General features: G+C 25.6%; 1 protein-coding gene across 6 annotated transcripts in view; it reads left to right on the top strand.

Annotated features, from left to right (window-relative positions):
* LOC122505579 (RNA-binding protein Musashi homolog Rbp6) overlaps positions 1-17,950 on the top strand; it is a 1,132,030-nt gene that overhangs the window by 1,110,844 nt on the left and 3,236 nt on the right. For 4 of the 6 annotated variants that reach the window (XM_043617295.1, XM_043617293.1, XM_043617294.1 and 1 more), the window contains 2 exons: positions 7,773-7,871; positions 9,179-9,244. In XM_043617295.1, the coding sequence (XP_043473230.1) occupies positions 7,773-7,871; positions 9,179-9,244 (165 nt within the window). The remainder of the gene's footprint in view (positions 1-7,772; positions 7,872-9,178; positions 9,245-17,950) is intronic. The other 2 variants (XM_043617298.1, XM_043617296.1) reach the window with 1 other exon arrangement.

Below are 17,950 nucleotides of genomic sequence, written 5' to 3'. Positions count from 1 at the left end.
AATTGTAATCCAATAGTCATCATTTTGATAATAATTATTCTTTCCATTAAAAATTTTCTTCTTGTAAATCGAATTTTATTTTCTACCTGATTTCTTTAAAGAAAAGAGGAAAAAATGAAGAGAGAGAGAGAGAGAGAAAAAAGTTGGTATAATCCAAAAAACCCTACACTATGAAAACAAATAGGGAAAAGGAGAAAATTACTCCCGGCAGATTTATCACTCTCTGTAGATTTCGAACTTCCGGTTCGAACTGACCGCCCCTTTTGCTCATCCCCCCTCCCCCTCTCTCCTGTGTCCGTTTTTCACCCTATGAAACTCGAATGTACAAATCACGTCCAACCACTATTTATGTTTCGTATATACTTCCCCTTGGAATTTAATAAATTTAACGAGCTCGTTTAATTTAACTATTAATTGAAAGGCTCTTTCTTCGGTTTGTTGGGTAGTGTGTTAGAAGTCCTTATTTTTCGTTTGTTTCAAAAAGAAGCTTTCTAATTTACTGTGTGACAATGTGAATTTGAGTTGCGAATAATCTTTCTTTTTTTTTTTTTTGTTGAAATTTTTTGCAAATTAGAAATCACAGTGGATATTTATGTTGAAATAGAGATATAGTTGGTAAAAAGAGGAGATTTGGTGAAATTTGATTTAAAAGAAAATTTTTTTTTCTTTATTTCAATATTTGTGAATTTTGTGAATTTTATTTAATAAATAGTTTAGACGAATGGATTCAAATTGGAAAAATTTTTCAATTCTTATAAAAAGTATGATTTTTCCTTAAAAATATAAATTTTTATTTTTATTCCAAATCGGAAAAAACCGACCGAAAATATTTGAGAGAATAATATATCAGAAAAAATTATTAATATCAGGATAAATATTCCCAATTAGGAAAACTATTAATTACTTCAATAATGACTATAATTACGAAGTATAGAAAATTAAAAGAAATCATTTTACAAATTCTGAACAAAAAAAAAACATTTCTTTCTCTATTTCTCGGTTTTATTTTCTTCTATAGAATAAAAATTTTTCACTTGAAAATTTGAAATTAGTTTAGGTAATTACTAATTAGTTTGCATAGTGAAAATGGTAGATTATTGAAATTAATATAGCGAATGAGAAAGAAAATGATATAATACAATGTATATATAGTGTATAATTAGTAAATGATTTGAGTGTTTGTCAAATTTAGCCACGCTCTTTCATGGCGAAAATGCAACTATAGCATGTTGAATATATATTGCGAAGCTAGCCGCACTGAATCCCGCACTTCCGTTTACAACCCCGTCGATATAGAGACGGCCCACGCCATTAAGCGCCATGATACCCCCATACAAATCACGTCCATTCGCAATTTATATGGTCCGTTCACCCTGCCTTATCGCGTTATCAGCACTGGCATAGAGCTTTGGTTACAGGATCCTTCATGAAAACCCGCTTTTCCATTGCGTTGCATTGCACTGCAGGGATAGCATCTTTCATTGTTTCTCAATTTTCCCTATTTATTTACATGTATATACTTTATTCACTCTCTTCCCTCTTTTTTGTTAATTTCTCTTTTTTTTGTTATTTTAGTACTTTTTATACTATTTTTTACCATCTTTTACTATTTTTTACTATTTTTTTTACTATTTCATTATTATTTCAAAATACTATTTTACTAATACTATTCAGATATTTTTTTACTATTCTACTACTATTTTTTTACTATTTTCTTTATTCTGTTACTATTTTTTGCTATTATTTATCATTTTTCAATAGTTTTTTGTTCAGTTCCACTTTTTCACTATTTTTAACATTTTTTACTATTTTTTTTACTCAGTTTCAGTTTTTTAATACTATTTTTACTATTTTTCTTTATTCTATTCCAGTAGGTACTATACTATTTTCTCTATTAAGTTCCATTGATTTACTATTCTTACCATTTTCTACTATTTTTCTATTTTGTTACTATCTTTTTACTACTATTTACGATTTTTTAGTACTTTTTTTTCTTAATTCCAGTTTTTTTTACTTTTTTTTATCATTTTTTGCATTTTATCTTTACTATTCTACTACTATTTTTTACTATTTTCTTTATTCTGTTACTATTTTGTACTATTATTTAACATTTTTGAATTTTTCATCAGTTTTTTGTGCAGTTCCACTTTTTCACTATTTTTACAATTTTTTTTTTTACTATTTTTTTACCAATTTTCTTTATTCTATTACAGTACTATACTATTTTCTCTATTAAGTTCCATTGTTTTACTATTCTTACTATTTTCTATTATTTTTTAAATTTTTTACTATCTTTTTACTACTATTTATGATTTTTAAATTTTTTTTCCTTAATTCCAATTTTTTTTTACTATTTTTATCATTTTTTGAAATTTTTCTTTACTATTGGGTAAGGCTTCCTGAAGTGTAACAGTAAAATTTCATATTTACTATATTCAATTGACAACATATGAAATGTAAACGTCATTATGAGTTTATTAAACGGTTCAAAGGATTTTTTAAAAAAATTAAATTTCTCTGAGTTATAAACAATTGAAGTTTTTTACAGTGCTTAATTAAAAAATGCATATCTTGGAATATAATAAACGGATTTTAATGAAACTTATATTTTTGGAAACCTTAAATAGTGCACTTTCAATTAAAAAAATAAAAAAAAAATTTTGTTGAAAATTACTATTTGTTATTGAAAAATTAATTGTTTAATTGTAAAATAAACAATGTTCTCAACATTTTAGGAAGTTCGTTCAAATTACATTGCAAAGAGAATTTTATAACGATTCGATACCCGTTTTGAAATCTAATGACACTCAATTACGAAAAAAGTTATTGCATTTTTTCTACTGCGCGGTACGTCTCTCTACCGCGTGGCTGGTCAACCGCCACAGTGGTTCAGAATTACAATTTAGTGTTCATAATCACCTACAGCCTACAATTTTTGATGAAATTTGACTTTCTTTTTTTCTAAATCTTAGGCGATAAATTCGCCAGATCGCCATTGAGCCGGAACTATTGTTAACAACAATTGGAATAATATTTTTAATTATGTGTTTTGTGTCTTTGGACATACATGTTATTGTTAAGATACTTAAATAGTTAATTTAATATTTTTTTCAAAAATATTCAACAAATATTGCAATTGTAGGTTAAATTTTTTACTTAATTGTTTAAATAAACTATATTATGAAATGAAATTCAAAATTCCGGCTCAATGGCGATCTGGCGAATTTATCGCCTAAGATTTAGAAAAAAAGAAAGTCAAATTTCATCAAAAATTGTAGGCTGTAGGTGATTATGAACACTAAATTGTAATTCTGAACCACTGTGGCGGTTGACCAGCCACGCGGTAGAGAGACGTACCGCGCAGTAGAAAAAATGCAATAACTTTTTTCGTAATTGAGTGTCATTAGATTTCAAAACGGGTATCGAATCGTTATAAAATTCTCTTTGCAATGTAATTTGAACGAACTTCCTAAAATGTTGAGAACATTGTTTATTTTACAATTAAACAATTAATTTTTTAATAACAAATAGTAATTTTCAACAAAATTTTTTTTTTATTTTTTTAATTGAAAGTGCACTATTTAAGGTTTCCAAAAATATAAGTTTCATTAAAATCCGTTTATTATATCCCAGGTGCGAAAAGTTGGTCGGGCCATGGTCGCGCCGACCAAGTGGATAGTCGTGCCGACCTTGGCAACCAAAGGTCGGCCGAACTAGCGAATTGTAACACCCGCCGTCCAGTGGCTGACATGGTCGTGCCGACTATGGTTGCCAAAGTCGGGCCGACCAGGGGTGCCAAAGCTTTGCCGACCATGAGAAAGAAGGTCGGATTCACTTTGGCAACCTTGGTCGTGCCGACCTTGGCAGCCAAAAGTCGGCCGACCGATTGCAAAAAATTATTAATTATTTATTATTATTATTAATTATTATTATTCATTATTTATTTGTTTATTGTATACATCTTAACACTAAACGCAATCTTACACATAAATACAAATTAAAATTTCTAACGCTCGCAGGAATCGAACTCGCAACCTAACGCACCGAAGTCTAACACGCTAACCATTACGCTACGCTTACATGAAAGCCTAAGAACAAAAATTATTTTATAAGCTGCAACTTCAAACTGACCATCGGCCCGACTCTGGCCAAAGTCGGCCCGACCAAGTGAAATTAGGTTTTTTGCACTCTGGCTGCCATAGTTTTACCGACCGTCGGCCCGACTCAGGCCAGAGTCGGCCCGACCAACAGAAATTAACCTTTTTAAACTCTGGCTGCCATAGTTTAACCCACCATCGGCCCGACTCAGGCCAGAGTCGGCCCGACCAACTAAAATTAGGTTCTCTAAACTCTGGCTGCCATAGTTTTACCGACCATCGGCCCGACTCAGGCCAGAGTCGGCCCGACCAACTAAAATTAGGTTCTCTAAACTCTGGCTGCCATAGTTTTACCGACCATCGGCCCGACTCAGGCCAGAGTCGGCCCGACCAACTAAAATTAGGTTCTCTAAACTTTGGCACCCATAGTCGGCCCAAACTTGGGTGGAAACAGTAACCAAAGTCGGCCCGACTTTGGCTGCCGACCTATTGGCAGCCATAGATGGGCCGACCTGCGCCCGACCTTCCAACTCTGGCGGCCGACCAAAATTCGCACCTGGGATTCCAAGATATGCATTTTTTAATTAAGCACTGTAAAAAACTTCAATTGTTTATAACTCAGAGAAATTTAATTTTTTTAAAAAATCCTTTGAACCGTTTAATAAACTCATAATGACGTTTACATTTCATATGTTGTCAATTGAATACAGTAAATATGAAATTTTACTGTTACACTTCAGGAAGCCTTACCCTATTATTTACCATTTTTTATTATTTTCTTTATTCGGTTTTTGTTTCTTTAAAATTTTCTCCGTTTCCTTCTATTTTCTTTATTTTATTACAATTTTGTACTTTTCCAATCATTTTTTACTATTTTCTGTATTTAGTAAAATTTATTTTACTATTTTTTTTCATTTTTTACTATTTTATTTATTCAGTTACAGTTTTTTTTTACTATTTTTAACAAATTCTTTATTTCATTATAGTACAATACTATTTTCTCTATTTAGTTCCATTGTTTCATTATTTTTACAATTTTCTACAATTTTTTTATTTTGTTACTATTTTTTACTATTATTTACCATTTTAAAAATTTTTTTTCTTTGATTCCAGTTTTTTTTACTATTTTTATAATTTTTTGCTTTTTTTCTTACTATTATTTACCATTTTTTACTATTTATTTTATTCTGTTACTATTTCTTTACAATTTTTACAATTTTTACAATTTTTACAATTTTTACTATTTTTTTAATTTCTTTATTCTATTACAATTTTGTACTTTTTTAATCATTTTTTACTATTTTCTATACTTAGTTTAATTTTAATTTATTTTACTATTTTTACCATATTTTCTACTGTTTTCTTTATTCAGTTCCAGTTTTTTGTTACTATTTTTAACATTTAATTTATTCTATTACTTTATTCAATTATTTTGTCAATTTAGTTCCATTTTTTTACTATTCTTACCATTTTTTAAATATATTCTTTCTTTAATTACAGTTTTTTTTCTGTTTTTACCATTTTTTGCCATTTTTCATACTGTTATTTACTATTTTTTACTATTTTCTTTATTCTATTACAATTTTGTACTTTTTAAATCATTTGTTACTATTTTCAGTATTTATTATCATTTATTGTACTATTTTTACCTTCCCACTATTTTTTTTAATTCTTTTACCATGTTTTTATTATTATTTAAAATTTATTTATTTATTTGAAGATAAACAGGTTTCAAATAAACCCTTTCGTACAAAAATTCTTAATCATAATAATACAAGAAAAGCCTCATTTATCAATATTTTTGTTTTTTAGTTCCAGTTTTTTACTATTTTCTATATTCTTTTCCACTTTTTAAATATTTTTACCATTTTTCCTATCTTCGTTATTGAGTTAAATTTTTTAAATTTCTTTATGTTTTACTATTATCTTGATTCTTTCTTTATTCTATTACAATTTTTTTTGCAATTTTTACAATCTTGTTTACTATTTTTACCCTATTTTTGCTATTTTATTATTCTTTATTATTTTTTCTTACTTTCCTTGTTCAGTTCCACTTTTTACTATTTTCTTTATTCAGTTCCAATTTTTTTTTACTATTTTCTTTCAATAATTTAAGTTTTTTACTAAATTTCATCATTTTTTACATTTTTTCTTCCTATTATTTACCATTTTCTATTATTTTTTTAACCTGTTACTCTGTTTTTAGTATTATTTACCATTATTCTTTGTTTAGTTCCAATTTTTTATTATTTTTACAATTTTTTACTATTTTCTTTGTTTTTTCACAATTTTTCTTCATATAATTTAACCTTTTTACTATTTTCTTTATTGAGTTTCAGGTTTTTTACTATCTTTACCGCATTCTACTATTTTCTTCATTCTATTACAGTTTTTTACAATATTTGTATCATTTTTTACTATTATCTGTATTTAGTTTCAATTATTTTACTATTTTTACCATTTTCTACTATTATTTTTATTCTGTTACTATGTTTTTACTATTTTCGTTATTATATTACTATTTTCTACTATTTTTTAGAGTATTTTCCTTTTTGTGGAACAATTTTTTACATTTAATTAATTATTGTTACTATTTTTCAATTATTCTGTTTTTACTACTTTTTAAAAGATTTTCGTATTATTTAGCGTTCTTCTACTATTTTTTTTACTATTTCCTTCTTTTTTTTAACTAAATAAAAATACTATCAAAACTATAACAAATCAATTAATAGGTACTTAAAATATTGAAACGTAATTAAATTAATTTTTTTTATACTAGGTATTGTTACTAAATGTGACAATATTTCTGTAATATTACTTCTATTGAATGTAATGTTAAAATAATTTCACCTATAGTTTTACTGTAAGGAGAACATATTAATTTTAATGTAATTATTGTACTACATGGTAATATTACATTTTATAGTCACAAATCATTATTGCAGTATTATTTCACTATAATACATAATTACTGCCTAATTACGATTGTAGTACTGCTAATAATTAGCCTAATAATAAAGTTTTTCCGTGTTTATTATATTTTTTTAATAATTTCTTTTCTTCTTCTAAAAACTCATTTTACAGAACAATTTTATTTTCAATTACAAAAAAAATAAAATTACTCCATAACAATTTTATTTTTTTATATTATTAAAAAGCGCGTCGCTGATATACTTAATTATCACATAAAAACCCTTATTCCCATTATAATTAAACAAATGAAATTTATTTTCTGGTAGAAAGTCACAAAAGAAACTTCCCTTCCCTTTTTTCCATTCAGAAAAAAATATGGAAAATATTTTATTTTCTGAATAAAAGAGAAATAAACAGAGAAAAAAAGTTAAACAACTTTTTCCCTAAATATATATATAGTATGTTAAAAAAATGGTAAGAAATAAAATTTTACATTCCATGAAGAAAAAAAAAATTCTTGCTTTTTTTCTCAACTTATATTAGAGAGTAACACTTTATTTTTCTTTTACGAGTTTATATTTAAATTATACCACTTGTTTAATTACGTTTACGCTTTAAATTAAAATTTCATTTTTCTTTAATTTCTTATTTGCGCTTTTTTAATTCTTTTTTAATTCTTTTTTTTTCTCCCTCTCTCTCTCTCTTTTTTTTTTGAAGTTTTCTCTCTGAGTTTCGCTCTCATTTTTTTTTCATTAATGCCAGGAGTGCCGACAGTTTTCTACCAGGAAACCGGATCTGTGGGCTACTTGTATTCAAAAGGACCGGTCCAACATTACCAAAGGGCTGCTCTACGAGAGAAATGTATGAATTTGAGGTTCATTAGTTTGACAGACCAAATTTTTATACTTTTACATTTAACATTATATTCATTTCAAATTTTTCTTTCTATATCCATTTTTCTATCTCATGATATTCATACATTTCTGTCTTTTCAATCTAATTCAGAATTTTTGTCCTATTTTTCTATTCATTTTCTATTCGCATTTTCTATTTTTTGTTTTTTGTTTTTTGTTTTTTTGATTGGGAAAAATTTATTTGAAAAGAAAAATTAAAAAAAGAAAATTATTAATAATATATTCTCGAAAAAAATTGCTTCTACGTTAAATTACATTTCTTTGAAAAAAACGAATCTAGACATTTCATATTATAGGATTTTTCAAACATCTATTACTTTATTTTACGTTTAATTTGCATTAAATTTACTTTTCAGTCACAAATTAATCCTCATTGCATGAGAACTAACATTCTGGTTAAAATGTTAATCGATAAATTGAATTCAGGAAGGAATTAAATTATAGAAAAGGAAAATTTTCGTATGTAGAAAATTTCCAAATTTGTTCAATTGAAAATAGGGCTCTGAAAAGTGCCATTTCTGGAAAACTGGCTAGGCCCCTAATAAAGTTTTATTTAATGTTTAGAACAATTTCATACCCACTTAATTTATTTTAAAAATACAATTCGCCCAAATTAGTATTTTTTCCTTTTTTCAAAACTAAAGTATTATTTTGAAAAATAAAATAATATTAACAGAAGAAACTAAATTGAAAAAAAATTATATAATAAAAAAAAATCTGAATTAAAAAATATAAATTGAATAATAATCTGAATGAGAAAAATACGAATTGAAAAATAATCTAAATTAAAAAAACACCAATTAAAAAATATTAATGATATGAATTACAAAAACAGAAGTTGAAAAGCAATCTGAATTAAAAAGAATAATTGAAAAATAATATAAAATAAAAATGAAATAAAAATGAAAAATAATATGAATTTAAAAATAAATAAATTGGAAAAAAATTATATGAATTAAAAAAATGAATAAAAATATGCATAAAAAATATGAATTGAAAAAAATAGTAATGGAAAAAGAATATATATTGAAACTAAATATAGTAATAAGGCAAATACCCAAAAAGAAAAGCAACACATTGGTAGAAAGAAAGAAATTTTATATTGTATAATCGGGGTATTATTTTCTGATATTAACGCGTAAAATTTATTATTAATTTATTAATTGAAAAGCAAAATTAACTATTTAATGATAATATTTTAAAAAATGAATATTTTAATTTGAGAACAATTGTGATCAGAGCTTTATGTTACAGTGGATCTTACCAATGGACAGCTCACCCCGAACAACAACACACCCTTGCTTACGCAAGCTCTGTCTGGTACGTTCAACACTCTTAATATTCAAAAATAAAAAAACGCTTTCTCCTAAATTTTTATTTTTTCAAAATCATCTACAAATTATTGAAAGAAAATTAAAAACAATTAATTTCACAATTTCAATTAACAATTAATTTCACCTTTAAAAATAATTAACTTTTATTATTATTTTACTATTAACGATTAAATTTATCTAAAATAATTAAATAAAAAAAATTTATTCTTGTGTAATTAAACCACTTGAAAAGATATTGTTTTTTACGAAAAATTTTTTTTTTAAAGAATTTTTATCACTTGTGTTTATTTATTGTAAATGATTAGTTTTAAGAGTTAGAATTTTTTTTGCGGAAAGAAATTATTTCAAGTGGTGTTGGTACACTCTGTACTCCTTTATATTACTTGTTAGTTTGGAAAAAATGGTCCAGTCCTTATAAGAAGCAATTTACACGTATAAATCAGTAGTAGAGACAGGTTTTAGTCAGACAAAGAATTTCAATTTTAGTAGTTTTAGACTTTTAATCAAAATACCAGTTAAGTCCATGCTAAAAGTATATGCAATAATAATCCATGTTTAGAAGTATCAAAAATAATCATTATGTCATGAAAATCAGTAGTAAAACCAACTTTTTGTCAGACAAATTAAAAATTTGTCAAATCGAGTGCTAAAAGCTAATTTCTAACCGACGACGTTGCAGCGTTGTCAATTTTAAGTAACAATGATAAAAATACGTGTTTGATAGTGAAATCAGTAGTGAAGGCAATTTTTAGTCAGACAAAAAATTAAAATTTAGGTAGTTAAAGACTTTTAGTCAAACGACTAGTTAAATCCATTGTTTGTAGCATTAAAAGCAAAAAATACCCCTAATAACATTAAAATCAGTAGTAGAGGCCTGTTCCAGTCAGACAAAAGAAAAAAGTTTTAGACCGAAGTAGAAATTATAAATTTTTACTAAAGTGTTTTGTAAGTGTTATTGTGAATATACGTCACAAATATTGAAATGAGTAGTAAAGTTACTTTTTAGTCAGACAAAAATTTTATTATTAACGAATTTAAGTAGTCACGTTAATCTTTAGTCAGACATAACTGTTGAATTTCAAATCTTTAAAAGTTATTAATAAGAATACGTTTAAATATTGTGAATTAAGTAGTAAATCCAACTTTCAGTCAGACAACAATTAAAATACTTTAATTTTAGTAGTAATTTAAAGTTTCTGTCAGACTGGATAATTAGAAAATTTTTAATCTAAGTAATAATAGTAAATGTACATTTTAAGCAACCAAATAAGTGGTAAAGACCGAATTTTGTCAGACTATCTAAAAATAGCTAAATACGTAGTAATTTTTAACTTTAGTCAGACAAAAATTAAACAACAGGAGGTTATAACATATTCTGTAAGTGTTGTGGCTGTAGGGCTATAAATATTAGAATAAGTAGTAAAGTCAATCTTTAGTCAGACAAATAATTGAAATTCACTAATTTTAAGTTGTAATTTATTATTTAGTCAGAGAAAAAAATTTTTTTAAAAGTTTTAATTTAAGTTGTAATAAAAAAAGTACATTTTAAACAGTGAAATCAGTAGTAAAGTCCACGTTTAGTCAGACTATTTAAAAATGACAAATTTAAGAAGTAAGAGCAACTGTTGATTTGTTATTTTAAGTAGTGCAGTCAAGCTTTAGTCAGACAAAACGATTAAATTGACGTTTTTATAAACACGTTTTAAACTGGCAAATCAGTAGTAAAGCCCTTGTTTAGTCCAACTATTTAAAAATGATCTCAAATTAATTTCTAGGTAATTTAAAAGATGCCATTAAAAGTAGTAGTAAAGACAAGTTTCAGTCAGACAAATGATAAAAATTCTTACATCCGAAGTAGAAGTTATAAATTATCGTCGAACTAACATTTTTTTGTAAGTAATATTTTAGAAATACGTCACAAAAATATAAATAAGTAGTAACGATACTTTTTAGTCAGATAAAATCTTATTTTCCAAGAATTTGAAGTAGTCTAGTTAAGTTTTAGTGAGACACAACACATGAAGTTTAATTCTTTTAAAGTTATTAATAAAAGTAGGTTTTAAATAGCGAACTAAGTAGTAAATTCAATCTTCAGTCAGCCGGCAATTAAAAATTATTTTTTTCAGTAGTAATGTCAATATTCAGTCAGACAGGATAGTTAGAAAAATTGTAATTCAAGTCATAACAGTAAATGTACATTTTAAACAATTAAATCAGTAGAAAAGTCCACGTTTAGTCAGACTATATAAAAAATTATCAATTTATCAATTTATGAAGTCAAACCCACCGTTTATTTGTTATTTTAAGTAGTAAAATCAGGTTTCAGTCAGGCAAGGCGATTAAAATGTGGTTTTTGTTATGTTTTAATAGTGAACATACGTTTTAAATTCTAAACTAAGTAGTAAATTCAATCTTAAGTCAGACAAACGATAAAAATTCATTAATATCAGTAGTAATTAGAAGATGCAGTCAGACTTTGTATTTAAACAATTTTTAATTTAGAAAAGAACAATAAACATATATTTTAAACTTCAAATCAGTAGTAAAGTCCAAATTTAGTTGTACTATTAAAAAATGATCTCAAATTAATTTTTCCGAAAATTTATAAAAAGCTATTCAAATTAGTAGTAAAGACAAATTTTAGTCAGACAAAACATGAAAATTCTTATATTCGAAGTAAAAGTTTTAAATAATAAGTAAAAATAAGTAAAATTTAAGTCAGACGCAACAGATAAAGTTTAATTCTTTCAAACTTCAAAGTTATTAATAAGAGTAGGTTTTAAGAAGTAAATTCATCCTTTAGTCAGCCAACAATTAAAAGACCATAATTTCAGTAGTAATGTCAAGTTTCAGTCAGACAGGTTAGTTAGAAAAATTAAAAATACATTTTTAACAAAAAAAAACAGTATAGTATAGTTCAAGTTTTGTCCAATTTTTTAAAAAAAGCAAATTTCAGAGTAACTATTTTCTATTTTAAGTAGTAAAGTCATGTTTTAGTCAGACGAAGCGGTTAAAATGTTGTTTTTGTAAAGTTAATAAAAAAGGTCGTTATAAGTAGTGAATTAAGTAGTAAATTCAACCTTCAGTCAGCCATCAATTAAAATACATTAATTTCAGTAGTAATGCCATGTTTCAGTCAGACAGGATAGTATGAAATTTTTAATTCAAGTAATAAAAGTAAATGTACATTTTTAACAATAAAATCAGTAGTAAAGTCCACGTTTAGTCGGACTTTTTTTTAAAAATTGTAAATTTAAGTAGTCAAAGCAACTGTTTATTTGCATTTTTAAGTAGTAAAGTCAGGTTTTAGTCAGACAAAACGGTTAAAATTTTGTTTTTGTAAAGTTAATAAAAAAGTTCGTTATAACTAGTGAATTAAGTAGTAGATTCAACCTTCAGTCAGCCATCAATTAAAATACATTAATTTCAGTAGTAATGACAAGTTTCAGTCAGACACAATGGTTGAAAAATTTTTAATTAAAGTAGTAACAGTAAATGTACATTTTTAACAATCAAATCAGTAGTAAAGTCCACGTTTAGTCGGACTATTTTTTAAAAATTGTAAATTTAAGTAGTCAAAGCAACTGTTTATTTGCATTTTTAAGTAGTAAAGTCAGGTTTTAGTCAGACAAAACGGTTAAAATTTTGTTTTTGTAAAGTTAATAAAAAAGTTCGTTATAACTAGTGAATTAAGTAGTAGATTCAACCTTCAGTCAGCCATCAATTAAAATACATTAATTTCAGTAGTAATGACAAGTTTCAGTCAGACACAATGGTTGAAAAATTTTTAATTCAAGTAGTAACAGTAAATGTACATTTTTAACAATCAAATAAGTGGTAAAGACCGAATTTTGTCAGACTATTTAAAAATGACAAATTTAAGAAGTAAGAGCAACTGTTGATTTGCATTTTTAAGTAGTAAAGTCAGGTTTTAGTCAGACAAAACGGTTAAAATGTTGTTTTTGTAAAGTTAATAAAATAATTCCTTTTAACAAGTCAATTGAGTAGTACATTCAATTTTTAGTTAGACAAAAGAATCTAATTATTCGATTTAAAAGAAATTAGGTAAATGACATTTTTAAATAGTAAACTAAGTAGTAAATTCAATCTTAATTCGGACAATCAATTAAAATTTTAAATTCATTAAATTCAGTAGTAATTTGAAGTTTCAGTCAGACAGTTCCTTTTCATTAGTGAACTAAGTAGTAAATTCAACCTTTAGTCAGACATCAATTAAAATACATTAATTTCAGTAGTAATGACAAGTTTCAGTCAGACAGAATGGTTGGAAAAATTTGAATTCAAGTAGTAACAGTAAATGTACATTTTTAACAATTAAATCAGTAGTAAAGTCCACGTTTAGTCGGACTATTTAAAAATAGTAAATTTAAGTAGTCACAGCAACTGTTTATTTGCATTTTTTAAGTAGTACAGTCAAGTTTTAGTCAGACAAAACGTTTAAAATGTGGTTTTTGTAAAGTTAATAAAAAAAAGTTCGTTTTAACAAGTAAATTGAGTAGTAAATTCAATCTTCAGTCAGACCAAAGAATCTAATTATTCGATTTAAAAGATATTCGATAAATGTCATTTTTAAATAGTAAACTAAGTAGTAAATTCAATCATAAGTCAGACAATCAATTAAAATTCTTTAAATTCAGTAGTAATGCCAAGTTTCAGTCAGACAGGATAGAATTCCAATTTAACAACAGTAAATGTACATTTTAAACAATGAGATCAGTAGTAAAGTTCAAGTTTAGTCAGACAATAAACTTATTTTTACAAATCAAGGCAACTATATTATTCACGCACTCTTTTTTTAAGGATATCAAATTGAGACAAAAAACGTTTCAAAATAGTTGCGAAGTTTTGATACGTTTTTTGTCTCAATTTGATATCCTTAAATCAACTGTAAGTTATTAATTGTTTATACTTCTTACACTTTTTTAAAAGAACTTTTCCCATACGGAAACAAAAATATATAAATAAATAAATATATAGAAATTATTAAAAAATTAATAGGAAAAAAAACGTTGGAAATAAAGAAAAATTGTTTTATTCCCCGTTTTCTATTTCCTTCTCTCTATAACGAATTTCAAGAACAAAATTGTTGAAACGAAGTAAATTAGATATATTTGCGAAAAGCAAGAACAAAAACAAATTTGAATATCGACTAGAAAAAGCATGGAGAGAACTTGGTAAAAAAAAAAGAAAAAGAAAAAGAAGAAATGATCCACAGTTTGAAAAGCTACAGTAACAAGATTCTTGAAATTCAAAGGGGTTTTCTTCGACTTTAAGACAGAAAGTTTACTATATAACTTTGAAGGATTATGTGAAATGCATTAGAGTTCCTCCTTCTGCGAGAAGAGGAACGAACGTATGTACGAAGATATTTCGAAGAGGGATACAATATGGAGTTTGCCACAAACGCCGACAGGAAAATAGAACGCCTTGTTTCGTTCTTTTTTTTTTTTTTTCTTTCATTTTTCTCTCTTTTTTTTTCTCTCGTTTCACAACCCCCACCGAAGATTCTGCAATCCAGCCAGCCATCCGCAATCTCCTCTCTCAAATAAATCAAACTTTTGAATCACGCCAACCTCCTTCCGTTTACCTTGGTTGCAGAACCCTCTGGCACCAGCAGAAAACTTTGTAACTGGCCAGCATTGTCAAGAGTTTAAAAAGCTGAATGGGTTTTTAGATTGTACGACGCCCCAGCGTTCGGTTTGTCATTGGACCGTCTTCGCCTACTTTTCTTACCTTGCGCCATTTCCTGTTAGTCGTCGTCTTCGTCGTCTTCGTCGTCGTCGTTGAGAGTTTCAAATTCTTCCCTCGCGCCGCATCTCCCTTTCTCTCTCTTTCTCTCGTGACGTCGATAAATCTTCCGAGAAACGTCTTTGCAAAAACTTTTTAGGCATTTAACTTACGTCAAGAGACTTATTAAATTTGCTTTCTGATTTTTTTTCACTTATCATTCGATTTTTCAGTTTGGCTTTGAATTTTTTTTACATCTCGTGTGCAATATAGCTTTTGCTATAATTTATATTCTGATTGTATTATTAATCATCCATTATTTATGATTTATTATTTTTTATTTCTCATTTTTTTTATTTATTATTTATTTATTTTGTATTTATTTTTTATTTATTTTTGCATTTATGATTTGTAAATTTAATATTTATTATTTATTACACATTATTTATTTTTCATTAGTTTATTATCTACTAATTTTTATTTACAATTTAGTACTTATTTTTCTTTTATTTACTACTTACTAATTGTTATTTAGCATAGTAATAAATAAATAATAATATGTAATGAATAATAAAATAATAAATAATAAGTAAATACTAAATAATAATTAATAAATGATAAATAGTATTAACTATTTAGTGTTTGCTTATTATTTATTCTTTTATTATTCATTACAATATTATTTTATTGTTTATCACTTTTCATTTATTTTTTATTATTTTTTTCCAAATTCGAAATTAATTTTTTAAATACAATTTGAACCCCTTTAAACAACGTGTAAATATTAATTATTAATCAATTATTAAATAAATATTTCTGGAAAATTCAATTCTTTTTAAATCTCTTATGAAATTTTTTAACAAATTCAATTATTTTCAATTTGACTTCATATAATTTTAACTATAATTTAATAATTCTTTAATAAATGAATTTTTAACATTCAACTATCATTAGAAAATTGAATTAAAATTTCTTGGAAACCTAATATTTTGCAGGATTTTAAATAATTGAAAAACTCATTAACTAATAAAAATACCGAATTGAAAAAAATTTGAGAAACTCGACAACATTGAATTCTCTTTGAACTTTTTTTTAACTTAAAAACTTTTTATAATTATAATGAATATGAAAACAAATATCTTAATTTTTTAATTTTTTTAAATAATTGAATTTCTTTTAAATAAATAAAATTTAAAAAAATGTTATTTTCAAAAATAATTGAATTTTAAAATATTTTAAAGAAAAATGTTAGAAAATTTCAATTTTTCTAAAGAAATTGATAATAATTTTAATAATTCATAATCATAATCAATTTTAAAACAATACCTTTACTTTTTTCTTATTTCTGTAAATAATTGTCTTTATTTCAAGTCAATAAAACAAAAAGAATTGATATTTTAAAGAAATTATTGAATTTCAAAAGATTTTAAACAAAAATGTTTAAAGATTTCAATTTTTATAGGTATTATTTTGTATTAACAGACCAAAATATAAAAATAACTAAAAAAGTGGTTTTAATTAAAAGCAAAATCTTTTAACATAATTGTTTATCAATTTTCGCTGTGGGAAAGAAAAAATTTTTTTTTTTATTATTTAAAAAATTAATACATGTAACATTTATCGAAAATATTTTTTTGATACACATAGGGTATTCATTTGCACATCAAAGACTTATATTCCATTTTATAATAATTTTAATACTTCATTCAATAAAAGAAAAATTAGAATGAATTTTATAAATACTGCTCTTCATTTAGAAATTTCATTTAAAATTATTTTATCATGTATTCTTATTTTATTATTTTATTTTATTGTCGAGAAAAAATTAGGAAAAAAAATTATAAATATAATTAACATTTCAAAAACAAGATTAATTTTAAAAAATCAAATTAAAAAACTATGTTTACAGAAAAATTTTCTAAATTGTAAGAACTAAAGTATTGGAAAAATGGGAAAAAAAATTGAATTTAAAAAATTTCAGTTTAATTAGAAATGAGTTTTTCTAAATATTTATTTGAAAAAAAGAAATATTTTTCCTTGTATATCACTATCTGAAGATGTTGAAATGAAAAATTCTGATCAATGATATTGCTTGCTACGTTTACTTTGTCATGTACACATTTATTGTTGTCAATATAACTTTCCATCAAACATATAAGTCTATTCTGTCGATTAAAAATGTGTTTCTATCATTCGAATGAGAAAAAAAAACCGATATTGATCGAAAACAAAAAAAAACTTCTCATTTCCATAAATGTAGATACTGCTTTTTTGTATTGACTTTTATTTTTTATATCCACTTTTTTTTGGTCCGAAAAATTAATTTATTTAGTGCTACTTTTACCTCTCATTTACATTAACTTTTATTATTATTATCTATTACGTTATTTAAATATATTTGCTTCTAAATAACCGTAGCGTACCTACGACATTCTTCCGTAGATCCTAACGGCCCCCTAGGGACCGTTACGTATTAACTTTCATTTTTTACATCAATTTTTTTTTTGGTCCGAAAAATAAATTTATTCAGAGCTATTTTTACCTTTTATTTACCTTAACTTTTATATTATACTATCTCCTATATTATCTTAATATATTTGCTTCTAAATAAGCATAGCGTACCTCCAGTGTCAGCCCGTAGTACCTAACGGCCCCCTAGGGGACGGTACGTTACCTTTTGGCAACTGTTTCCATAGCAACCGTTAGAATGGTAATGATTACCATAGGCAACGATTGCTATGGTAACAGTTATTATCAAGTAATGTAACGCCCCCTGTGGGGGGCCGTTAGGAACTTTGGACTGATTTCATAGTCTCGCCCCTTGGTCACGAAACCCTAAAGAAAATATAGTAATAAGTAAAAAGAAAAAAGAAGAAAAATACAGAAATTAAATAAAGTTTGAAAAAAATTAAAGGAAGGAAAAAATTAACGAAGGGTTTCTTTT

This window comes from Leptopilina heterotoma, unplaced genomic scaffold (assembly GCF_015476425.1).
Source record: "Leptopilina heterotoma isolate Lh14 unplaced genomic scaffold, ASM1547642v1 Lhet_36, whole genome shotgun sequence".
Taxonomy (NCBI): Eukaryota; Metazoa; Arthropoda; class Insecta; order Hymenoptera; family Figitidae; genus Leptopilina; species Leptopilina heterotoma.
This window is presented reverse-complemented; position numbering and strand designations above follow the sequence as displayed.